Raw genomic sequence first — 26,316 nt, 5'->3', positions numbered from 1 at the left:
TATGGGCCCGGCTATGTAGATATTTTTATACAACGGAATAAAAATATTTTGCATTAATAAAAAAATTTCAACAGATACCTAGATAATAAAATGTCGCTCAAAATTCCAACACGACAAACAATCATCAACCGGATATTGAAATACATACATACTCGTAGATAATTTCCGCAAAAAAAATACGCAAATTTATCGATTCGATAATATCATTTTCATACAGACTGTAAATCATATTGATTCGAATATTCACAATCACAAATCATCCTTTCGAAAACGCACATCCGGGAAACAAAATTGATCATTTTCAAGCTGATTTGAAAAAAAGATAAGGGAGTCGCTATAAATAAAGTACCTCCCGCAAAAAAAACGCAAATTCATCGATAATATCATTTTTATACAGGCTGTGAATCATATTGATTCGAATATTAACAATCACAAATCACCCTTTCGGAAACGCACATCCGGGAAACCAAACTGATTATTTTAAAGCTGATTTGAAGAAAAGATACGGGAGTCGCTATAAATAAAGTACCCCAGAAAGAATTGAATTCAGTCGTTCGTGTATTTTATAGTTCAATATACCTTAAATAAAAAATAATCATTGATCGAAAATGAAGTTACAGTATTTTCTAGTATTCTTTTTTTTACAACTGTACCACGCAAGACATGTTCCTACTCCTGGAAATGGTATACGGTAAATGGAATTTATTTTTCAACTACAAATTTATGTAAAAGCTTGGTTTTCGTGCAAATGTGAAAACAACATAGCTTTCTATGCACAATTTTTATTAGAATACCTTTGACTAGGACAACGTTGACATTAAAAAAGATGGCTTCACCTGCAACTAAAATTGCATCAACGTACAATAAGAAAACGATCAATGAACCGGTTATTCCTCTTCAATACTATCCAAAGGTGAGTAATCATCTGGTCATTTGAACAACTGTAGAAGTAAGAAATACAAAAACTCAGCAAGATCCAAAAAAATTCAGATCTCTTCTGACCATCTAAGACTTGTGACTTGATATCCTTTTGGCATAGCTAGTGTGATGACACATGTAGGCAAAATATACGTAAAGTTAAAATCTGTTAAAAAAACGTAATATCGGCTGGCGCCACACAGCCTCACAGCCATAAAAATATGACGCGTGCCGAACATTGGTAAACCACTGACCACCCTTCCGAGTTGCTAATGTGCAACAAACGGTTCGTAATTGCAGTATTGCACATTACGAACCGTAAGCAATTTAAGTCAAAATGTCTAAGCAATTTAAGTCAAAATGTCTTTTAGCCAACCCTTTACATGATGATTTTTCCCTACAAATACTCTGGTGAGTCCAGGGTTTGGTATGATTCGGTTTTCTATCTTGTAGACGAAAGTCTTAAGTTTAGCTTCGGTTTAAGCTTATTGTTTCTGTATATACTTGTGTTAAATTCGTGAAATAAAGTGAAAGTATTAATTATTCAGTTCGTCAATCATTTAATTGAAAAGGTCCATAAGACCCATTACAATTTGGCGCCCAACGAAAAAGAGCTTTGAAAGCTTTCGCGAATCAATTGAATTTTCGTGATTTTAAATTAAAAATCGTTTTTCTCAAAACGTAATTGAATACTTGATTTTTTTTGGCAAATTATTTGAATTTTCGTGATTTTTAGTAAAGTTTCAATTGAATTTTTCTTCTCATATCTACCGAATTCGAATTCGTGAATTTTTTTTTCCTGTCATAAACGTAATTGAATACTGGAATTTTTTTTTAAATCAAAGTTGTGAATTTTTTATCGGAGATTTTTTTGGTGAATCTCAACGAATTTTTACGAATTTTAACGAATTTTTGTGAAGTTTCTTGTGTCCGAATCTGTAAAATCAAAAAACGTGAATTTTTTAAATCAAATTTCAACAAATTTTCGCGAATTCCAACAAATTTTTGTGAAGTTGTTTGTGTCCGAATCTGTAAAATTAAAAAACGTGAATTTTTTCATCGGAGATTTTTTTGTGAATTTCAACAAATTTTCCCGAATTTCAACGAATTTTCCCGAATTTCAACGAATTTTCCCGAATTTCAACGAATTTTCCTGAAGTTTTTCGTGTCCGAATCTGTGAAGAAGTTCTTCTTGAAGGTCAACAGACGATTACTTCCTGGAAAGTGGTTTTCAAGTCAATTTTTCAATTCAATTTTCAAGGTAATTTCTCATCCTATATTATATTTTCATTTTATCTTCTCAGAATAATTGCTTTTTTTTTGTGCTTTTTTGTGCTTTTTTTTTTCCAATTTAAAAATATGTGTGCTTATTTCATATAATGAACGCTATTATTAAGTTTTTTAGAAATCTTTTTTCAAAATCAAACAAAAACAAAAACGCTCCTTCAAAATTAATTTTTGAAAATTCAGATACTGAACTGTACTTTTACGAATACAAGAGAAATCATAACACAAAACCGAACAAAATACCAAAAAAGACAACTAAAACTATTGACGTTGAATTACAGATAACAAAAAGACAAACTTTACCAAAAACTGAAAATTCTGACGACATTTATTGGTATCAGCCAAATTTGCAATTCAGATTTGATGAAACAGATCTAAATTGAATTTTTTCTGTTTCTCTCCTTTATTTTTCATGAGTGGTGGCAATTCCACAATTTTCAACCCCGAATCAGAAAAATCACCAAATAGTGCTCCATCCCCTGAAGAAAACGTATTAAATACTTCCGAATCCGACTCTGACAAATCAAATTTTGAATCCCCTGAATCGAAAGAAAATTCCCCAACCCAAGAACAAAACCAAGAAAAATCTACTCCAACTAGTCCATTATCAGTTCCCCAATCCATCAGTTGGATCTATTGTCTATCAGTAGCAGAAGCAGAATATTTGATAAAAAAATTAAATTTGACTTTTCCAAAAAAATTGACTCTAGATTCTTTTCGAAATTGTATTAAAACATTTATTGGTGAATCTGAAAAAAACAATAAGACAGCTAGGTATATTCACGCTAGTCTTGTAAAAAGACAAAACAGTTGTTATACTAGTAAAAGAGTTCAAACCGAAAATATGACAACGCAAAAAGAAAAAATTTATGATCCCGAAAAATTTTCTGGTCTCAATAATGACCTATATAAATTTATTGACAGCTTTGAATTATGCTCCAAAGCAAATAATTGGAGCGACGAGCATCAAGCTAAAGTACTTCCAATGTACCTTTCGGAATTGGCATTGGAAGTCTTTAGAAATATTCCCAATCAAAAAACAAAATATTCCGAATTAAAAACACAATTTTTAGAGGCCTTCAATGAAAAAGCTCAGAAAGAAGCTAATGAAAATATCTTAATGACCAGATTTCAAAATGATAATGAAAAATTACTACAATATTTTACTGACATTTTGAATCTCTGTAACAGTGTCAACCCTAATATGGAAGAATCAGTTAAATGTAAACACATTTTAAAAGGTTTACAATCTGACATTCATAAAGCAATTTCACTTTTGGATAATTCAACTGTCGAAAAAATTAGGGCAAACTTACAAAAGTACGAATGCACGGAAAATCTTTTAAATTATAGGAAAAATCAGGATAAGGAATCAAGGCTTAAAAAAGTAGAAAATGAGCTATTTATGCTCAAAAATTCGAATGTCGATAGTTTATGTGATTCAATAAATAACCTCGATATAAAACATGAAAATAATTATGCTACGATAGCCAAGTTTACTCCTCAACAGAATCCAACCCCCCCAAATAGGTTCCCCTTTCGCCCAGTACCCTTTTATCCTCAACGTTTTCGACCTCAACCATTTCGTCCCTTCTTTTTTGGACCACAACCTTTTCAACGTCAACCTTATCGTCCCCCACCACCTCCTCCTCACCCATTTATGTTTCCACCTCCCCCATTTCCTCGCATCAATTTTCAAAGAAGTCAAATTGGATTTCATCCATTTAGACAAATATCTCCTGGTCCAAATCAACCTTTTCGTTTTGGGTCATATGGACCTAGACCTTATCAAAACCCAAATCAATCATATCAATTAAATCAACCACAATCAAGACCACAACGAAGAGATTTTTGTAGCCTATGCAAAAAAGTAGGCCATATCCGAGAAAAATGCAGATTAAATGACAAAAAAAAACGCCAATAATTTTTGGTCAAGATACCTCATCACAAATTTTATATTTTTTCTTGAACGAATTTCAGAAAACTGATTTTATTTTTAATCTAAATAGATATTCCGATTTAAAATATTTCAGTGATGAGGAAATATCTTCTTTTGGCTCAAATTTTTCAAAAACCAAAACAAACTGTATTCAAAAAAATCCATTTACAATAAAAAATTTTGAAATCAAAATTATTTTCAATAATAAAATATATACAGCTATAATTGATACAGGTAGTAATGTATCACTGATGTCAAATAAAATTTTAAAAGACTTCAAAAATTTATCTCCTTCTGATCTAGAAGTCTCAACAGCAGATAGTTCTTCCCTACCTATTATAGGTAAAATGAATATTTCAGTTCAAATTGAAAATATAAAATTTTCTCTTACAGTATACGTTGCTGAAAATTTGAATGCAGATTTTATTTTAGGTATCAGTTTTTTCATTGAAAATTCAGCCATAATTAACTTCAGTAAAAATACGTTTTCGTTAGGAAATTATCCAAATAAATTGATTTTGCCAATGGATCATAAATGGCTCTCGTTGATAAATAAACAAACACCCGTCATGTTGTTGCATAATAAACTTATCGCTACTGCAGATATCGCGATTGCTGGGAAACAAACTCGTACATTTACAATAACAATAACCCCAACACAACTGACTCGAGGTATTTTTATGCACACTAACATTTTTGTCAACAGAACAGGCACAAAGCTTGTAAACTATGAAATGTACGATAATACATTGACAATGAACTTGAGAAATTTTACTCATTCTCTACAAACTATCCGAAGAAATCAAAATATTGGCACATTTACGCAAACTTTACCTGAAAATAATGTCAATGACATAGTTCAAATTAACCAAATTGATACAAATAATATGTCTAGATTATTCGATTCTGAAAAAAATGAATTACAAATTTCTCCAGATTTAAATAATGATCAGAGACAGGCTGTCCTCTCCCTTTTAAAAAATTATTTGCACTTATTTTCGACTGACCCAACCAACATTGAAAGAGCAAATATCCCAGAATATGTCCTACAGGTCAAAGACAATACACCTGTTGTGTCAAGGGGATATAAATTATCTCCAATTGAAAGGCGCGAAATTAATAGGCAGATAAAATTAATGCTCAAAAATGGCATTCTAGAGAGATCAACTTCACATTATTGTTCCCCTGCTTTTTTATTACGAAAACCAGATGGCTCATATCGTTTCCTTTGTAATTTTCAAAAAATTAATCAAAAATTGTATCCAGACCATAATTCAGTCCCTCGAATCGAAAATATTATCATGGCCTTGGAAGGATCAAAATATTTTTGTCTACTTGACTGTAATGCAGGTTTCCATCAGATACCACTTGCTAAAAAGAGCAGATATTTAACAGCAATAATTGTAGATAATCAATTATATCAATTTACTCGTTTACCTCAAGGTTTAATGCTTTCACCTGCAGCTTTTAGTAAAGCTATAAATTCTGAATTTCATGACCTCTTATATGAAATATTAGTTGCATACATGGATGACTTGTGTGTTTTTGGCAGTTCTTTTCAAATAGCTTTAAAAAATTTAAAAGAAACTTTAAATAGACTAGATCGTTTAAAATTGAGATTAAAAACATCAAAATGCAAATTTTTCTTCAAAGAAGTGAACCTTTTAGGTCATAAAATTAATGGAACTTTGATCCAACCAATTGAAAAAAATATTGAAAGTATCCGAAAAATTAAACAACCAACCACAGTCACTGAATTGAGACAATTTTTAGGAATGTGTTCTCATTATCGAAAATTTATTAGAAATTTTTCAAGTATTACAAGCTGCCTATCTGATCTTACTAAAGGCAACCCAGCTAAAAAAGATAAAATTATTTGGAAAGAGGAACATGAAAAAGCATTTCAATTTCTCAAAAAAGCTCTAATTAATGATCCAATTTTAGCAATTTATAATGAATCTAGAGAAACGATAGTAGAAACAGACGCTTCAAATATAGCCATTGGAGGGGTCATCTCTCAAAAAAATGAACTTGATGGAAAAATCCATCCTATTGCCTATTTCAGCAGAAAACTTCAACCACGACAGAAAAAATTGTGCACTTATGACCTGGAATTAACAGCTTTAGTTGAAACAATTTTGTACTTTCGAGAATATTTATTTGGTAAACATTTTTTCGTTTTTACTGATCATGCCCTCCTGATTCATTATAGAAAAATGAAGGAACCAAATTCTCGTATGGCGAGACTAATTTTAAAACTTTCAGAATTTGATTTTGAAATAAAACACAAACCTGGTAAAAATAATGTTGTCCCAGATTTTTTAAGCAGAATTGAAATTAACACAATTTCAACCAACCAAAATTTTGTGGCTGAGCAAATGAAAGACAATTTTTGTAAAAATTTAATTTCTTTATTGAAAAATGAAACAATTGAAATTCCATCATCTGAATTGAATAAATTCAAAAAAATTAGTCGTAGATATATCTTAAGTCCTGAAGGAATTCTCCAACTTAAACATCCCAAACAAAATCTTATCATAATACCATCCCATTTAATTAACGAAATAATTGCCTCATATCATGACAAAGCTATAGGCGGAGGACATTTTGGAATTCGAAAAACTATTGAAAAATTGCAAAATAAATTTCACTGGCAAAATTTAACCAAAGATGTTGAAAAATTTATAAAATCATGTCATGAATGCCAGCTAAGAAAATTGAAACCAGGACCAAAACCTGGACTTTTAAAACCAATCAAAGTGTTAGAATGTGATTTATTAAGCCATATTGAAATTGATTTTGTTGGTCCCCTTCCCACAAGTGAAGGAAAATCTTACATTTTAGTGGGAACGTGTAAGTCCACAAAAATGGCTTTCGCTAAACCAACAGGATCAGCAAACGCTTCGGCAGTTATTGACTTTATTTATGACCTAATTTGTCAATTTGGATGTCCACTTAAAATCACCTGTGACAATGGTAAACATTTTCATAATAAAGAATTTATGGAATTTTGCTCCAAAATTGGAATAAAATTAATTTTTAGTTCCACTTATTCCCCAACTACTCAAGGAGCAGTTGAAAAATTGAACCATTCGTTATGTAAAACCCTAGCATACTATGTAAACGATGAAAAATCAAATTGATCAAAACTGGTCAAATTTATTGTTTTTACATACAATATCACGCCTATATCAAATTTTCATAAATTATCTCCATACTTCCTAGTGTATGGGAGACATCCCAATTTACCCATAGATAATAAATTATCCATTAATTCATCATCTATGAAAGGAAGACTGGAAGAAATTGAACAATTGGATAAAATTAGAAAAAAGGTACCATCTTTAATTGAGCAAAATCAGCTGATTAATAAGAAAAATTATGACAAAAAGCATAAGGAATTGATTTTTAAGGTAGGCGAAACAGCACTTTTACAAAATCCTATTAAAGGAAAATTCATTCCTACTTATCTAGGACCAGTTAAAATTCTACATAAATTTTCTCCATTAAATTATGAAGTTGAGTATGAAACTAAGAAAAAAATAAAACGTGAGATTGTACATGTCAGACGATTAGAAAAATATCAAAAACGAAAATAGGGGAAATATTGAGAATTCTCAAAAATTTCGTGATCAATCTGTGCAGTTTTCCACTGGGCCCAGGAAGACGTTTCCTTAAAAAAGAAACACAGTATAGGTATCACATTTTTCCAAACATCCAATCAAAACTGAGCAGAATGAAAATTTACAAAAAAATATATCTGACCAATAATGCGATTTTTATCAATTTTCTGACCAATAATTTGTCACTGACAAATGTAATTATTTTTCTATGGCGATAATCACTTCTATTTTCAACACTGACCACTTCAGAAATTTCTTAGCAGAGAACGTACATAACTTGACAAAAAAATTACGTAAAATATTCCAACAGCAAGCTTGAGAAAAAAATCTTGCTTTGATTTTATAGTACTGTTACCTGCTACGTGATTTTAACCAATATAACCTCGCAGCTATCCTTATCTCTCGCTCTTTCTCTCTCTTCACTGTTTACTAACCTTCAGTGAACATATGCACGTGATTTTCTATTTTTAACTTCACCCACTAACCAACTAACACCAAGGTGTAACAATATGAACGATTCGTCAATATTTTACTCTCCTCTCTTTCTATCCTTCAGATGATTCCTTACAATGAACCTGAACCGTTAAGTCAAGCCACCAAAGCTCAAATAATGAGACTGGTCAATCATTACGTACATAGAGAAAAACAGACCATTATTTTCTACGATGACCATGATACATGGGATCTTGCGCACCCAGACGTTGCAGGGTACCATGTACCCTTCTTTAATGTGACCTGGGATGAAATTGACGATGTTCAAAGGACAATGAACAAACTTTTCTATTATTTAGGCATTGAAGCCTATGTATTTTTCATAACTGTGCCAAATAAAATTTTCGTTTTCGATGTAATAATTTCAAACGAACGAATTCTGCCCGAATTATTATTGAAACCTGGGCAATGAAACCAAAAATGGAAAAATGAAAAATTCTACTTTTTTTGCTATGTTATTTTTTCAATATTTTTATGCTAGTTTTTTATTATATCAAGCATGTACATAGGTAGCTTTTAATTATAAGTAGGGCAACCCAAAATATGCTCTCATTCAAGGTAAAGTACCTATTGAATAGGAATTATATTCGATTTTTCTTTGGAATGAAACATTTCCAAAATATTCATATACCCTACTTGAAAATTTAAATACAAATGGGTATCGTTTTCACTCGTTTTGATGAGCACAATTCATAATCATTAATTTTAAATTCGTCATTCCATCAATCAGCAAATCATAATCATCAAAAAACGACTGTGAACATGACATTTGCGATCTTCCGATCCTAAAACTGCTCAAAATATTCAATAAATTGTGAAATATGACGATTTTCAGCAGAAAATATTCAGAAATCTTTAAATTGAGCTCATTACAAAAAAAAACATTCAAAAAATATATTGGGTTGTCCCCATGAATAACAAACAGTAGTTTTTCTTATTGTATAATTTATTCTATAAAAATACGTATAAAAAACAAAAAAAAAACAATTAGTTTAAATACATACATATCTAATAACTGTACAAAAATTAATATTTTTCTTTTTTTTTACAGGTTAATTAAAATTACTTTTTACAATTTTTTTTTCTCACTCTTTCTTCGGACTTGCTTGATATCAACTTAAACGTTTGAACGGTGCCTCTGAAAATTACAAAAACAAATACCTCAATAAAAATAAAACAAAACAAAAAATCGTGATTGAAAAAAATAAATAAATCAAATAAACAAATAAAAGAACCTTTTTTTGGAAAAAACAAATGACAAAAAAAAAAAAACCATAAAAACTTCGAAAACAAAATTCTAAATTTAAAAAAAAAAAAAAAAAAAAAAAAAAAAAGGAAAATAAATACCAATGGTGACGTTTCCAGTGATCTCGTAGGTAACCATAAGTAACATTCATCATAGGATGGCCCAAATCTAATGATATTTCTTTTGAGATCCACATAGTTTTGATAAGTAAAGGGAAATAATATCTTAAACTGCGGATGGACCTGAATTACATTAATATTCACCATACCTCCTTCGAACCGAACTTTTATTGTTTCCATTAAGTCCTTCTGAAAATACAAAAAAAAAAAAAAATGTTACAAAAAAGTGTCAAAAATATGATTTTTTTTAGACAAAAAAATGATGAAATTTTTTTTTCCCAACTTACATGAATAGACCAAAAGTGGCTATTATAAAACCAGCACCGTGTAGACATACATGGGCTGTTAAAGCCTAATTCGTAATCAACACACATGGCCCTAGGGTCATTATGTGTTAAGAATCCCTTCGTAACACCATCAGCTTTCAAGTATGAATGTCGTAGTGGAAATCTGAATTGATCAACAGTTCTATTTGACCTAGGAACCTGAAAATTTTGAAATAAAAATTAATAAATAAAGCTAATCAAAACACAAAAAAATACGTAAATTTTGATTTTTTGCCAAACTTTAAGGAAATAATTTGAATTTTGAACTTGAAATTTTCAACAAAAAAAAAGTTTAAAAATAATAATAGGAAGTATTCTAATTCGAAAATTTGAATTACTTTTTGAAAATTCTATTAATTATTTGTACCTCAACAAAATGATGTCCAGTTGCCTGTGGTTCAGCAATCTGAGGCTCTGGTACTAAATTTATGCTAGATGGTCCCGCCTGGGGCTCCATCTGCGGCTCCATCTGGGGCTCCACGGTGGAATTTTTTGGCATTTCCAATTCGAGGATCATAGCATTTAAACTTGTCTACAAACAAAACCAAAAAAAAAAAAGTAAAGGTATCAAAACTCAAAAATCAAAAAAAAAAAAATGTGAATTATTCTTTAAAAATTTTTTTTTTAAATCAACAAAAAACATACCTCATTTGGTTGTTCAGCATTTGTCATCTCCTGGATGAAGTCTACAGGCTGAAATTCCTCACTTTCAAAATCTATTTCATTCAAACCTAAAAATTGAGAAATTCCATAATTATTTATTTAACACGAAAACCCTTAAAATTATAATCAAAATTTATTCCCCCCTACAATTTTTTGAAAAAAAATACACCAATTTAATGATAAAAATAGAATCAAAAATTCACTTACCAGCAAGAAAGTCATTGTTCTGAGAATCCATTGTAACTCAAATTAATTAAAAAGGAATAAAATAAGAAAATAAAATAAAAAAAATATATCAACTTTTCACAAAAATTTTACACACAAAACTGATAAAAATCAAGATTTTTTTTCTGGTTCACAATACACCTTTGAACACCTCAAACAAGCAAGCATAAGAAGTACGTACTGTACATTGACAAACCTCCAGATATGGAAACAAATCTTATCTTTTAGCAAAATTCCATATCTTTTCTACCTTCTCCAGTTATCCAGTTACATTGTTTTGGAAAAACCTCACGCACCATAATACATACAAGGTGTAGGCAAATACTTTGTTATCTTTCTCTGGCATAGCATGGAAACACAACATCTTGGTAAAATTACTTATACATGGTAGAACAAATTAATTAATTCAATTTTTTTTCAGATGGTACAAATTTTTGAAATCTCAAATATTGCAAAAAAAAGTGTGACAGCATTCGTTGACATTTTTATACATGACAGAAACACATTTCCAATTGTATATTGCGGAAGTAGATTCCGCTGGGATGAGTCGAAAGTAACCATAGCGCCTATTGGCCCAATTCGGATTTCAGTGAATGATCCGATCGAAACCGTCATCAAATTAATTAAAAAGATGCTGTCAATTCTAGACTACAATGTATACGTTTATTACGATGAATTGCCATACGCTTTAAATATGTATGACATAATAATTTCTAGAACAGAGATCAACATAAACGATTTGAGAGCTGATTAATTTTTTTTTGATATCTCCAAATTTTTTTTTTCAAGTCTTTGAAATATTAATTTTTTTTCAATTTTTTGTATGTAAGTATTTTTAACCCCCCCCCCCCACATATGACTTAATGATATTTTGAAAATCTCCCCCCTCAGGATGCTGACCTTTTTGTAAATACCCCCCCCCCCCCACATTTTTGTTCTTTCCAATTATTTTTATTTTCTTTCCAAACTTTTGTTTTTGAATTTTTTTTGCTGCTTAAAAACTTTTTAATATTCTTTACTTAACAATTTTTTTTTCTGTCTTTTCTTTCAATTTCCAGAATGTTGACATTTTTGGTATTCTACTCTCTTTTCAAAATTTCTTCTACTGAAAACCTATTCACTGAAATTATTCCTGGATCCTTTATATCTGAAATTGAAAATATAGTTGTCTATGAAAAATCCATTCCCTATAAATTTATCTTAAATTATACTTTTCCGAATAGTAATCCTACTAATTCTTCCTATGAATATCCGCCCAATACCAATTGTGAAATGAAAGATGAATGCACCTATACTCATGATTTCTACAAAGCACTGACAAGATTGGATTCCTTCATTGATAATCAACTTCAACAAACTCGTTTTGATGCAAAAATATTAAATGAACATTCAAGAAGAAAAAGATCATTTCTACTAGGAAAACTTTATGGTAATTTCCTAGAATTTTGTTGTGATGTAGTCACTAAAGATGATCTCTACCCATTATTTGTCAACCAGCAAGAATTAACAGCCAATTATAAAAATTTAAAAGAAGCCTTAATTGAAACACATGCAGATATTTTCAATATTTCCACAGAACTTAAATCATTCTCTAAACTAATTCATGCAAATATTGAAATGATAACTCAAACAATAGACACACTCTCTACCACTTTGGAAAAATTTGCAGACCTTTTTGCAGCAGATAGATCCACATATCCAGTACTAATATCAATTCTAGAGAAAACATTCTATAATTCGTTTTTCTCATCCATTATTGAACATTGTAAAGAGCACAAGCTTCCATCTTCAATTATCTCTCCAGAAAGCTTGAAATATTACATTGAAGTTTTGAAAACCAATATTGAAAAATTTAATTACACCATAGCCATACCTACTTCAGAAATTTTGGAATACTATACCAGAAGTATCACACATTGTCAAATTTCAGAACAGCAGATTTTATTAGAAATTCGAGTGCCTTTGAAAAAAATTAATTCAGACTGGAAATTATTCAAATATACTCCAATCTACTTCAGAAATAAAGAAGAGCTCTGTATTCTGAACACTGAGCAAATGCTAATTGCTTTTGATTCTGGAAAACAAATTATCAGAGAAATTACAGGAACAGCATTAAAAAAATGTGATCTTTCAAGACAGTTATGTTTTTTGGACTATTTTGATTCCACCTATGAATCACCAGAATGTGCAAAATCATTAATCCTTGGAAAACAACTTCAAGAATTAAATACAGTGTGCAATTTTAAATGCGAGCACATGCATTCAAAAACAATAATTAGAAAAATTCAAGAAAATATTTACATCATTTCCAATCCTCAAAAATTTCTTTTCCTTCACAACTCTTCAAAATCAGATACTATTCCTTTAGAGATAAATTATAATCAATCTGGTGCAATAAAAATTCAACTCCCTTGTGATTTTGAATTACTTTTAAAAACTGATGAGGAAACCCAAATTCTGATCCCACAAGGATTTCCTTGCATAAAAACTTCTGAAAATACCTTACATCTAAACAGACTACTTCCCTTGCAATGGACTAAATTAGATAATAGCAAAATAGATTTTCACCCCTTTAGTCCCTTAAAATTTAAAAATATTACAAAAATTTTTAATGAAAATTGGAAGGAACAAACCCCCTCTTTTAATATTAAAGAAAACCCCCAAATATTTGAAAACAAATTAAGAGATATAATTTTAAATGATATTCAGACTCCCTTGTATGGAGGACATACTATTAGCAGTATTATTTTTACAATATGGTTAATTGTTTTAAGTGTATTAATTTTAAAAAAATATTGTTAAAATAATTTTACTTATCTTTTTAGAAAAAATTTTATGTATAAATAACAAAAAAAAAGAGAAAAAAATGCATAAAACAAAAAAAAAATGAAAAAAAAAAGAAAGAAAAAAAAAGAGAAAAAAAAAAAAAAAAAAGATGTGTATTTTTTTAAATACTCATTTTTTTTCAAAAATCTCTACTCATAATACCTCATATTTACATTCCATTGATATTTTTTTTAGATTTTTTGTAATTAGATTTTTTATATTTAGATTTTTTATGTTTAGATTTCTTATAATTCGATTTATTATAATTTGATTTTTTATAATACCATTTTTCATAATACCATTTTTTATAATAACATTTTCTATGTATAATTATATTTTTATACTAACCAACAAAAAAAAAAATTTTTGTTTTTGAGATGTATACCTCTAGTACTTGTATATTATAAATTTAGAGAAAAAACAAAAAGCAAACAGACTCTGGACTCATAATCAAGTATCTTGTCCCATTTTTAATTTTTTTTTTTGGGAAAATATATTTATTTATTAATATTTTTTTTTTGGGTAAAAGACAAAATTGAAAAAATGATAATAAACCGAATGGAAACTTTCTAAAATTGAAAATTACCCCCCCCCTTGTCCCCTTTCACAATCTATTCCATAGTCAAATTTTTTTTTCAAGTGTGGCAAATTTTGGGAAATTAAATTTCTTTTTGAATTTTGGGAAAAGTGTGGTCACTTTTTTGGGAGAAAGGAAATATTGTGATGACACATGTAGGCAAAATATACGTAAAGTTAAAATCTGTTAAAAAAACGTAATATCGGCTGGCGCCACACAGCCTCACAGCCATAAAAATATGACGCGTGCCGAACATTGGTAAACCACTGACCACCCTTCCGAGTTGCTAATGTGCAACAAATGGTTCGTAATTGCAGTATTGCACATTACGAACCGTAAGCAATTTAAGTCAAAATGTCTAAGCAATTTAAGTCAAAATGTCTTTTAGCCAACCCTTTACATGATGATTTTTCCCTACAAATACTCTGGTGAGTCCAGGGTTTGGTATGATTCGGTTTTCTATCTTGTAGACGAAAGTCTTAAGTTTAGCTTCGGTTTAAGCTTATTGTTTCTGTATATACTTGTGTTAAATTCGTGAAATAAAGTGAAAGTATTAATTATTCAGTTCGTCAATCATTTAATTGAAAAGGTCCATAAGACCCATTACACTAGTAAGATCCTTAGGGAGTATTCCGCTATACCTTAACATAAAGAATATCGAGTTGAGCTGGACTCCTCTTCTTTATTTCAAGCCTAGCTAAATTAGGGAGGCCTACTTAAGCACTGGTGTCGCTGGGTTGTTTGTGTCTTAAAGTCTCAAGGTGTCATAAGTCATAACCCAACACATGTTGGTACGAGGTGGAGGCCAGGGATTCATAGAAACTGAGGTCCTCTTTTTTACCACAGCGCTTGATTCAGGGTCATTCCATGTCAACTCAACCAAAAAAAGGCGATTTTGAAAGTCATGTCTTTCGATTTCGCTCAATCGCAATTAGTTTGGTCCCAGCCCCCTCAGGGGGCGGGTGGGGGTTTCCATTATTTTTGCATTGTCTCGAGCTACTCAACTTCAGCAGCCCATTCTTCGAAAACTATGATACTTTGATCAAAACTGATTTCACAGTTCGAAAGGGCATTGCATTTAGAACTTTTTGAGTGTTTTGGAATTTTCAAAAGTTGAAAGTTGAACTTTCAAATTGAAAGTTCAAATTTCAAAATGGCGCTGTAAGTGGGAGCTACCGTTTAAAATTTTGAAAAAATGTCTATAGATGTACCTTCTGATGCTTTTTTGAAATATTCAAGTTTCGAGATGGGATCTCTCAATGGAGGGGGAGCACCCCACCCCCAATTTTGGGTGAAACTTTCGAAAGAAAATCTGGGGCATGTGAGATATCGAATTCTATGTTTTAAGTGACGCAAAATACGAATATGGCATCAGATTTTTGATATGACTCCATCCATGGCCCCCAGCACCTCCCTAAAGGGGATAAAAATTCAAAAAATTGTTTTGTTCGTGTGACACATGGATTAGTACATATGTTTTTGGTGACGCTGAACACGAATATGACGTCAGACTTTTGATTGGACCCCATCTACAGCCCCGAACAATTTTTTGGACTTTTACCTACTGGGGGAGGTTCTGGGGGCCATGGGTGAAGTCGATTCGAAAAACTGAGGCAATATTCGTGTTCAGCGATATCGAAAACATACTATTTCATGTGTCACACGAATGTAACCATTTTTTGGGGGGGGGGTCAACCCCTTTGGAGAGGTGCTGGGGGCCGTGGACGGGTCCGAACAAAAATCTGACGTCATATTCGTTTTCAGCGTCACCAAAAACATACTATTCCATGTGTCACACGAACAAAACACTTTTTTGAACTATTACCCCCTTTGGGGAGGTGCTGGGGGCCATGGATGGGGTCCTATCAAAAATCGGATGCCATATTCGTGTTCGGCGTTACCAAAAACATAGAATTCGATGTATCACATGCCCAAGATTTTCTTTCGAAAGTTTCACCCAAATTGGGGGTGAGGGTGCTCCCTCTCCATTGAGAGATCCCATCTCGAAACCTGAATATTTCAAAAAAGCATCAAAAGGTACATTTTCATTCTCAGCCTCTCTCAGGCTTCGGAAAACTCGGTAAATTTAACGATCTTCATTCTAAAATCGGAGAATTTTGTAAATAGTGAAATAAAACTGCTCGATTCACAATGATAGAACAAACAATTGAGTAAACAATCATTAAAACAGTATCGCGGCAATCCCTGTCAATAAAGTACATTCATGTAAATTTTTTCAAAATTTTAAATGGTAGCTCCCACTTACAGCGCCATTTTGAAATTTGAACTTTAAATATGAAAGTTCAACTTTCAACTTTTGAAAATTTCAAAGCGCTCAAAAAGTTTTAAATGCAATGCCGTTTCGAACTGTGAAATCAGTTTCGATCAAAGTATCATAGTTTTGGAGGAATGGGCTGCTGAAGTTGAGTAGCTCGAGACAATGTGAAAATAATGGAAGCCCCCCCACCCGCCCTCTGAGGATGCTGGGACCAAACTAATTGCGAGGTCCTTACTTACTGGGTGGGTATATATTGTAAAAAAAATTTGAGCGAAATCGAAAGGCATGACTGAAAAACGTTGGTTGAGTTGACATGGAATGACCCTTCAAAACCGAAATGAATGAGATTTGGAGGAGATAAACAGTCAAACAGACATATTTTGTGCTTCATTTGAGACCAATACCACTTTTCTAGTGTTTCAGCAACTTATGTAGTGAGAGTTTAACCACGAGTACCTTGTTGAAACTTCTGTCAAAAGATGTGCCTCATATACTTAGTATCACGAAATTCTTGAAATTTGATATAGTAAAACCCCAAGTGAAATTCATCCACAGTTGACCCAGAAGAATGCATGTATGGTTACGAGTGTTCAACACTCCGTACAACAATGATCATACTAATTTCAATACTAATCCGCGTAGAATCGAGCAATTAACAACATTTCCATCAAATTACCACGAATAACATTGATGAACGGAATGCGAACCCTGCGGGAAGAACCATATTCAACCATGATGGACATCGGAACACACATCAAGGAGGGAAGTCCTCAAACTAAACCTATTCCTCTTGAATCTTACTTCGCCGTAAGTACATATGTACAAATGTATTATGCTTACTCACATAACGTATAGGAGGGAGCGGGGAAGTGATACCTATTAAATAAATTTTCAGCGTAAACTCGATAGTGGCGGTCGTGAATAGTCTGATCTACATAATGTAAACATAATTAATTCGAGAGAAAAAATGAAAAAATCTACAATTATTTTCATTGTACCACAGCAATTTGAAACAAAATTTTCATTTTCAATCATTTTTTTTCAATCATTATGATTTATGATTTATGAGTCATTCCAACTCACACAAAAGTTTATGAACCAGACAAAAGGGAATCGAAAGAGGGCCCTAAAATATACCACTAATAAAAATTTCAGGCACTGAAATTGATTTTTGTCAGTCAGTTTTTTTTCAATTTGGGAAAATGCACTCATCTCAGTTAAAAAAGGTCAAAGATTTTCAAATGTATTTTGAATTGATATCAATCTATAGGTAGATGAAGTTTGGCCGGATTGGCGACCTGGGGGGTGATTCAGAAGTTCCCAAAATGGCGAGAATCAATTTTTTTGAAAAATTATAAAACATAGAAAAATTGAAAAATTTGGGTTGATGGTCTTGGGAAGAAGGGGGGGGCGTCTTACATTATATGTTGAGAGAAACAAGGTTTTCTGCCAAAATTGACCAATTAGAGGCTAAAGTGTATTTTAAGATTTTTGGTGAATTTTTTGAAATCAAATTTGGAACAAAAATGGAAAAAAAATCAAAATTTCATCAAGTTGATCGAGAATAGGTACCATTTTTTACCACTCTCTCCGAATTCCAGATTTTTCAACTGCCATATTAAATTTTACACCATTTCTGGTTTAAAATTCTGTAGAAATCGAACATCGCCGTACGGAGGCTCTAGTATGGTATCTCAGATATGGTTTATGACACTGTTATTTTCGAACTGATTTCACTAAAAATCCTATTGCCCAATGTACATTGTACTACCTATACATAAGTTATGTTAGTAATCCGAAATACTACGTACATACAAAGAATTGAAATGAAAAACTTGTATAATTTCACAGTTGAGGTATCATGGTCCTCTTTCAATCGGCACGAAACCTCAGAAATTCAAAATAGTTTTTGATACAGGATCACCTAATAAATGGCTGTGGGTTATCTCCACACGTTACAATAGTACAAATTGGGAAAAAGGTAATTGAAATTTATAGTTACTTGGAATTGGCATGCGTATGCTGGTAGATAGCGATTCTACATGATGTTATGAAAAAATTACAACTGAGTAATTTTTTCAGTGTTTAATAATGGGCGTGACGTATACAATCATAATCTATCTTCAACCTATCAGGACGATGTCAAAAATGAAGCATGCGCGACAAGCATCGTATACGCTAAAGGATCAGTGAAAGGATTTTGTTCGATTGACACCATTACAGTAAGTACCTACGAGTACTTACATTACGTAATAGGTACCTATCTTGATAAAACATTTAAAAAATCGTCTCACAAGTAAACCTTTACAATCCGTCAACTTCGATCAAGTCGAAATTTGACTCACTGAAGGAGTATCTACTTATGTCACTTAAACCTCAGAATCAAATTTTGAGCTGTCGAAGTTGGTTTTTAAATTTTTAAAAATGGTGGAAATTACCTATATTATTGTTACATAAATACTTATTACCAACTCAACTTGAGCTTTTGCTGAACATGTAATGAGGAAATTATAACCGTCATGCCTCTAAACATTACAGTTTAATGATGTAGAAATCAAGAGCAGATCATTTACTGAAGCAACTGCAGTAACCACAGACCAGATAAACGGTGGAGAAGATGGCGTAATGGGATTGCAATACAATTATGGTCACGAATCTGAACACATTGTATCACAGGTTTGCGAAAAACTAAACGGAAAGAGAAAATTTTCATTCTACTTCACCAAGTGAGTCTTATCTTTTGCATAACCATACCAGATTTCGCGCGAGATATTCGTCAATAGGTAATTAGGTACACATAGTATTACCTAGGCTAGAGGGACCTTCAATTAAGAAAGGGTATTTTCGAAAAAATCATACTTTTTCCGCTCTTGTCGCTACTCAACCAGTTTTGGAAAAAATGACCCAGTACCAAATGAAAGTATTTGAGATTCTACACTGAGAAAAATCACTTTAGTAAAAATTACTGAAAAGTTTAGTAAAGAGGACCTCTGGTCACTTTTTTTGTAGTATTTACTACATTTCTTAGTACAAACTACTAAGAAACGCAGTAAAATGTACTTTTTCTACTACATTTCTTAGTATTATGTACTACAAAATGTAGTAAATTCTACAAAAAGGGTTACCAGAGGGCCTCTTCACTAAATTTTACAGTAACTTCTACTAAACAGTTCTCTCAGTGTGCATCGATCTATGTCTTTTTCGTAAAAATCCAAGACCGCTTTTGGTGTTCTACTGCTAGCGGTTAAATATTTAAAAATCACCTGAGTGGATTTTTTTTTAATTGCTTGAAATTGGCAGTAAGGGACCAAAAATTGGCATCACTGTGTTCCAGAATATTTCTTCAGTTTCAGGAATGGCGTATTTCAATATTTTAGCTAAATTAATGCGAAATATTTGCGAAGAAAAAATGTTCAAAATATGTACTTACAGATTTATTAAAAAATAAATAAGCGATTCGTAAATTTTCAATCGCTCAGAAAACCTCTAAAAGTGGTCCTGGATTTTGACGGCAATAACATGTATCGACGCAGAATCTCAAATACTTTCATTTGACACTGGGCCATTTTTCCCAAAACAGGTTGAGTATAGCAACAGCATCGAAAATGCTCTCCTCTTTGAGCGATCATTTCTCTCCTGTAGGGCTGTAGGAGCACTTCCGAAGGTAAACGTTTTTCTGATTACCTTTCAACTCAAAATAAAGGTCTCTGCTGACTTTGGTCAAAATTCGTCAGGAAAGTGACTGAAATGCGGATAAACCCTATTAAGCAGGTCGAGGATAAGCCAAAACTCGAATTCTTGCTGCCCAAATTGATTTTCTCACCTTCTGGAGAAATTTTAAAATTCTGCAGAAATCAACCCCCTGCCCCATATTCCAAACTTCCCTACCACCTTGAATTCCAACAAGAAAAATCATGGAATAAAAGTTGCTTCTTGGAGAATTTTCTAAATTTTGGTTCTTACAAAAATTTCATTTGGCGCTACCCTTGGGCCCCAGATTATACCAAAAACAATTTCCAAAAAAAGTCAAAAAATGATGTTTTTTCATTTTTTATTTTAAGCTGCTATAAAATCTTGTCTTTGGTCAAAATGGCCGAAACTATTTCCCCTTATTTACCAGAATTGTCTAAAAAATTTTCCGCTCCAACGGTATAGCAAAATAGCAAATTATTGTTTTCTCACAGGGGAGGGGGTAAAAAATTTCTGGGGGCTGTTTTGGTTCAAAGGGGGAATATTGGGGTGCGATAGATTGCAAACAATCAAAAATTTTAAAAAATTGCATCATTTTCCATTTTTCAATTTTTTGAAAAATTGGGGGGGGGGGGCATTCTGGCACCACTTTTTTTTTACATAGGGGGTTGAAACTTCGAAGGATTTATTTTTTCATCAAATGGAACAACTTTGGGGGGGTGGGGGCAAAAAAATTCCAACTTCGAAAATAAAGACCACCCTAGGGCAGGTGCCATAATACCTCATCTCTTGACTTTGCTGCAAAGAGGCGGCGTGTGCGGGCGGGTAGCTCAGTAGATGAGCGTTTTGACAACCTTGTGAACACATTTTCTAAGGTAAAATTTGACGCTAAGCATTTTTGTTCCATGTATTTTTCGCATATTCCACATTATTTTGCAAAAAAACGCGAAAAACGCGTATTTTCCAGGGTTTTTTGCAAATATGACCATTTTTCAGACAGAATTTCGATTTTATGGATTGGTAGTAAGAAAGTACTATTAAAAAGGCACATTTTGGCGAAAACAGTTTTTTGGATTACCCATATACTCTGGAGCTGTGGCGGTTCAAAGTTTTCTTTTGTCAATTTCACCCCCACCACTATAGTAAAAAATTTTGAATAAAATCGTGTTAAAAGACCCATGCTTCCCCTATACATTCCACGCGGTACCAAAATTTTCTCCCCACAACTCATGGATACAGAATTTTTCTCGTAAAAAACGCGTTTTTTGGCTATACAGACCAAGAGAGGTGGGTTGGGGGGCGGAAATTCCGCTCAAAAATTTTCATTGGAGGTACCCAACAATAATCCATCATAATTTTCCAAATCTGGGAACAGGGCCATTTCACCTATCTTACCGTGGAATACCCTTTTTCAATTTTGACAAACCCTCCAATTTTTTAGAAACTAATGTTTTTGAAGATTTCCTGTACTCAATTTTCAATTTTAAATACTTTTACGAAAAAAAAAATACTATTCCTCAATAAAACATGATTTATCTCAACCAATATGCTCACTTTGGCAACATCGCAAAATTCGTCACGGTAAATTACGATTTTGTTTCCTAAAAACAATAGAAATTGCTGGTTGGTAAATGATTGCACTTCAAATCAAAGTAGGAAATCGTAACTAAGGAACACTTTTTGATAACACTCTGATTTGAGCTATGTAAACGCGTAACACATACGGGAAATTGTAAATGCGATGTTGCCATGTCTTACACAACTTTAATTGCAAATATCTCATTAAGGGTTGGTTTTTCAAAATTTTTGCAAAGGAAATTTTTTCTCAATTTGACGAGTAGAATATGTGGTTTTAATTTTTCATGTCTTATCCGAATCACCCTGTATATACAGTATACACATTACATGCACAACTTATATCATGGGAAAGTAAGCTCGTATTTTTTCTGTTTAAAAATCAGCAACTTATCAAAAAAACAAGGCAGCGAACTAATGTTATGTGGAGAGGATGAATCCAAGTTTTACGGTCCTTTGACTTGGGCGAAAGAATTAACACCGGGTAAATGGAAAGTACTTGTGAAAAGGTACTCTACTCTTTATTCCATTCAAAGTATATACTAGATAAAGATACGTTAACACGTAAGTATTTTATAATTTTTCTATTTCAATATTACTTACAGAATTTCGATGGAAAAATAAAATCACGAAAAGCGGAGACTTAATGTAACACATGACACCGAAACATTAATTGACACCGGTACATCCCAAATTACAGGGCCATCAAAGCGGTACCACCTCTTGTGTTAGAATGGCCAAGTATTAGAATGGTCAAGTTGTAGAAAAAGAGGGAAAAAAAGGGGAAAATATTTTTGTTGCCAACCCACTTTGTTTGGAGAAGAAAATTTCGTAAAATAATTAAAATTAAAATGAAAAGTAAAGCCCAAGTATTAGAATGGTCAAGTTGTAGAATAGTCAAGTAATAGAATAGTCAAGTATTAGAATGGTCAAGTATTTGAAAAATAGGGGGAAAAGAGTAATCTGTTATAAGAGGATGAGGAAGTGGTACTTAGACTTACTACTTTTTTGGATAATAGGGTACAAGGGTAGCCGTTTTCAGGGTTGGGGGGCGTTGTGTCCGCTCACCTCGGCTTCGCCTCGGTTGCGCGGGTCGCTTTGTTGTTCATACTATGTCTGTTAACTTCCCTCGGCCTTCGGCCTCGGTGAGTACAGTTTTTTAGAAACTACCGCAGGTACTGTCTACAATTCTACATACACGGTAATGTCCAGCCTCCGTCTGAACTCACCAAGGGGAGTAATGCTCATCGAATGAAATATAAATTTTAAACGGCTCGGCTTCGCCTCGCCTAATTCTCACATTCTCCGAGTCCATCCTGATATTTGTATTTTCTAACACTTGTCCATTCTAATACTTGATTATTCTACAACTTGACCATTCTAATACTTGGGCTTTACTTTTCATTTTAATTTACAAAATTTTCTTCTCCAAACAAAGTGGGTTGGCAACAAAAATATTTTTCCCTTTTTTCCCCTCTTTTTCTACAACTTGACCATTCTAATACTTGTCCATTCTAACACATGAGGTGGTCTCCATCAAAGCGTGTTCTAAAAATTTGCGAAACTATAAATGCCAAGGAAGAACCAAACCTTCCAGGATACCGCGTGGTAAGATGAAGTGTTCGCTATTATTAACACTTTCGCTGCCATGTGAGCTGTAGAGCACACAGCAAACTTTTCGTTCGGGCTTTGTGTGTAGTACAGAACACGCCAGGTGAACTCGTTTGACGGCTTGTGTATAGCGTAAATCACATTTTACATCGATTTAGAAGGCATTTTCGGATTCCGAAGGCCTGAATACACAAAACAATACTTTTCGTTTTTTGAATTGGCAAAACTGAAGTTTTATTTTAGCCAACTAAAAGTGAATGCATTCTACAAAGCCAAATCTTTTTTCTTATCACTAAAAACATTTATTACCGCCGAAATTCCGTGATTTTTGATGCGTTCTGTGTATTCAGACTATTCAGAGCATCTATAAATGTTTCTTACGTGAATAGTGTCTCCTATGTGAATAAATATGTTGAGAAAATCAGACAAATATCTCTCCGATGGTGAGATACTCAAGTATGTCGAAAATTGGGATGTGAGTGATGATTCCTTGTCAGATTGGGATTCCTTGAATTCCGATTCCTCGGTTTCTTCGGACTTCGGATGAAGAAGTTTATGAACAGGTACGGTTATCATGCTTTATCTGAGGATGGAGAATTGTAGGAGTTATTTTATCAGTTTGAAAAACACAGTGGAATTCCCATGAATTTATAATTTTATAATTTTATTGTTTTATCGTTTTATCATATTAGAAAGTTCATGTTTGCCGAATAAATGAACAACTTTTTTTCAGAGGTATTTCTTCTTCCGTTCAGATCACGCCATTGTGTGCAACCTCACACACAAATTCCAGTTTGTTCACGCCATGTGTGCTGTGCGACACACAACTTTTTGTTGGGGCTTTGTGTGCTGTACTACACACGGGGGGTTTATGCCCTTATAAGGGGGTGGGGGGTGTAAAAATACTTTGGATGGCTTCCTTGGATCATATAACATATGAATCCAACCTCCCCTAATTTTGGCCCAGAGCGAACTTTTGCCACATAACTCTGGCAGTGAGAGTGTTAACGAAGAGTGCTCTTGTTTCGCGCTACTCTCCACTAAACCATATCTGTAGTACTAATGCTGTTAAAATCATCAATTTATTTCTAGGTGGACTGTCAAACTATCAACAAATTACCTAGTATAATATTTGAAATTGGCGAAACAGAATACAAACTTGAAGCAAAAGATTACATTTCACAATATAATGTGAGTACAGAGAATTCATGAATTTTCTTTCAATATGTAAGTAGGTAGGTAGATACTGATCCTAGCCTAAAAATACGATATAATATTTATCTTGTCAAAATAGATACTTGGGAAGGAAAAATGCGTGGTCGGCATCGCCGAAAGTTCTTCCAAAAAATCATGGATTCTAGGGGCTCCTTTTCTCAGAAAATTCTACAGTGTATACGACATGGATAAACATCGAATTGGATTCGCCGAAAGCAAGCAGTCTCAGTGAAAAACACATGTGAAGGTTCTTCGTTGTAGTGATCAGTGATCACGGTCGCGGATTATTCCACCGCCAACGAAATGATGTTACTTCTAATTTTGATACCTAATAACGAGCCCTATAATTTATAATAACCATCTACTATAAAAAATACTGAAAAAGTTGTCAATTTTTTCACTTCTTATTGTTAGCAATTTTTCTTCATCTTTTAAGCCCTTCAAGAAGGTACTTCAATAAGTAAATACACTCATAAAAGTAATGTAAGTAGATAATAAGGTAAGATATTATGTACTTTGATTACTAAAATATTTTTATAATTGTCTGAATTCGAGGCATTTTATTTTAAGGAAATCTTTGTATTTTAGCACTTAATTTTTTTGGAAATTTGTATTTTTAAGTTTTATGTATTTTAAAAAAATATACCAAAAATGGACGCTGAAGTTGATTTTTGTCTTTTCCAAAGTAATTTGAAATTTCTGAGGAACTCCAGAACGTCTTAAAACTGGTTGTTTTCGAGTTGAAGGGTGAAAATGAAGTGATTACTCATCCCATTGTTTGTTTTAATTGAAGAAAAAATCTAATACTCGTGAAAAAATTGAAACTCTGCGCATAAATTTTGGAGAGAATGATTCAAATTCGATATTCTGCATGATAATAAACTAATAAATGACGTCATACCTACATGGATAAATGTTAAACTCGACAGCAAAATAATGGGTATATTCCAGAGTTTACTTTTTGTCAAAAATTTGTCTAGCTTCACACTCAAAGTCTCTTCAAAAAACCAACGCAAAGCGAAGGCGCCATATTAGGCAAATCTCACGTTGCTCTAATTGGTCTGATAATGAGTGAAATATTATCGAGGGAAAATATTGTAAATAACTCACCAAAATGAATCACACAGCTGCCTCTGGTAGGACTTCATTAAGCAGTTGGTAAACTGTTCTTTCAAGTAACAGATTCTGAAAAAAATCAAAATAATACGTATGTAGGTAGATTATTAAATAAGAGGGCCAGAGAAGAACTTGCATATAATAAATGTATGTACCTATATTTTGCAAATTAATGAAAAAAATTTGGGATTATTGTAACATTGGCATTATAATTCAAGTATGAGTCCCCCCCCCCACCAAAAAACCTTACATTTGGGAAGATTTTACACTATTGAGAGACATTTTTATCAACCATTTTGTGAATCACCTACTCGTATCAATGATAACAACGATATTTTCCTTCGTCGAATAAATGAACTTAGCATTCTCTAGGAAATAAAAAAAAAGGAAAAAAATACTACACTTAGATTGGCCTATAGAAAAGGGCTAAGATGGCGAAGGATAGAATAAATATGTACGTGCGATTGTGTAATTTTACTTCTTTATACGAGTATTGTTGCACGTTCTGAAAATCCAATGGCTCAACATATACAATATGAAGTGGATAATCTCAGTGAATTTTTACCATCAGATAGAATGTACGATGCTGC

At 32.5% G+C, this 26,316-nt stretch overlaps 2 protein-coding genes and 1 long non-coding RNA gene across 3 annotated transcripts; 2 read left to right on the top strand and 1 right to left on the bottom strand.

The window, feature by feature from the left end:
* Positions 1-532: 532 nt before the first annotated feature.
* LOC135835810 (uncharacterized) lies at positions 533-25,258 on the top strand. Its single transcript, XM_065350245.1, has 9 exons — positions 533-691; positions 805-913; positions 17,162-17,326; positions 18,371-18,500; positions 18,602-18,741; positions 19,058-19,245; positions 22,171-23,392; positions 24,488-24,586; positions 24,690-25,258. Exons 1-7 carry the CDS (start codon positions 609-611, stop codon positions 22,328-22,330), a joined length of 975 nt encoding a protein of 324 aa, XP_065206317.1. The 5' UTR covers positions 533-608; the 3' UTR covers positions 22,331-23,392; positions 24,488-24,586; positions 24,690-25,258.
* Positions 935-14,805, top strand: LOC135835933 (uncharacterized). The gene is made up of 2 exons (XR_010556977.1): positions 935-2,179; positions 8,324-14,805. It is a non-coding gene; the product is annotated as an uncharacterized LOC135835933 (long non-coding RNA).
* Positions 9,188-11,678, bottom strand: LOC135835863 (uncharacterized). Its single transcript, XM_065350327.1, has 5 exons — positions 10,596-11,678; positions 10,318-10,482; positions 9,912-10,109; positions 9,607-9,813; positions 9,188-9,397 (listed from the first exon to the last, which is right to left on the bottom strand). Exons 1-5 carry the CDS (start codon positions 10,620-10,622, stop codon positions 9,377-9,379), a joined length of 618 nt encoding a protein of 205 aa, XP_065206399.1. The 5' UTR covers positions 10,623-11,678; the 3' UTR covers positions 9,188-9,376.
* Positions 25,259-26,316: the final 1,058 nt, after the last annotated feature.

The sequence above is a fragment of the Planococcus citri genome, chromosome 1 (assembly GCF_950023065.1).
Source record: "Planococcus citri chromosome 1, ihPlaCitr1.1, whole genome shotgun sequence".
NCBI lineage: Eukaryota > Metazoa > Arthropoda > Insecta > Hemiptera > Pseudococcidae > Planococcus > Planococcus citri.
The sequence above is the reverse complement of the archived record's forward strand: the minus strand, read 5'-3'. Positions and strand labels throughout refer to the sequence as shown.

Coding starts and splice junctions, on each gene's coding strand:
- LOC135835810 (XM_065350245.1), top strand. CDS start 609: ATGAAGTTACAGTATTTTCTAGTATTCTTTTTTTTACAACTGTACCAC. Junction 692..804: donor ACTCCTGGAAATGGTATACG/GTAAATGGAATT, acceptor ACCTTTGACTAG/GACAACGTTGACATTAAAAA. Junction 18,501..18,601: donor TAGTACAAATTGGGAAAAAG/GTAATTGAAATT, acceptor TAATTTTTTCAG/TGTTTAATAATGGGCGTGAC.
- LOC135835863 (XM_065350327.1), bottom strand. CDS start 10,622: ATGACAAATGCTGAACAACCAAATGAG. Junction 10,110..10,317: donor CTGGACATCATTTTGTTGAG/GTACAAATAATT, acceptor CAAAATTTTCAG/GTTCCTAGGTCAAATAGAAC. Junction 9,398..9,606: donor CACTGGAAACGTCACCATTG/GTATTTATTTTC, acceptor TGTAATTTTCAG/AGGCACCGTTCAAACGTTTA.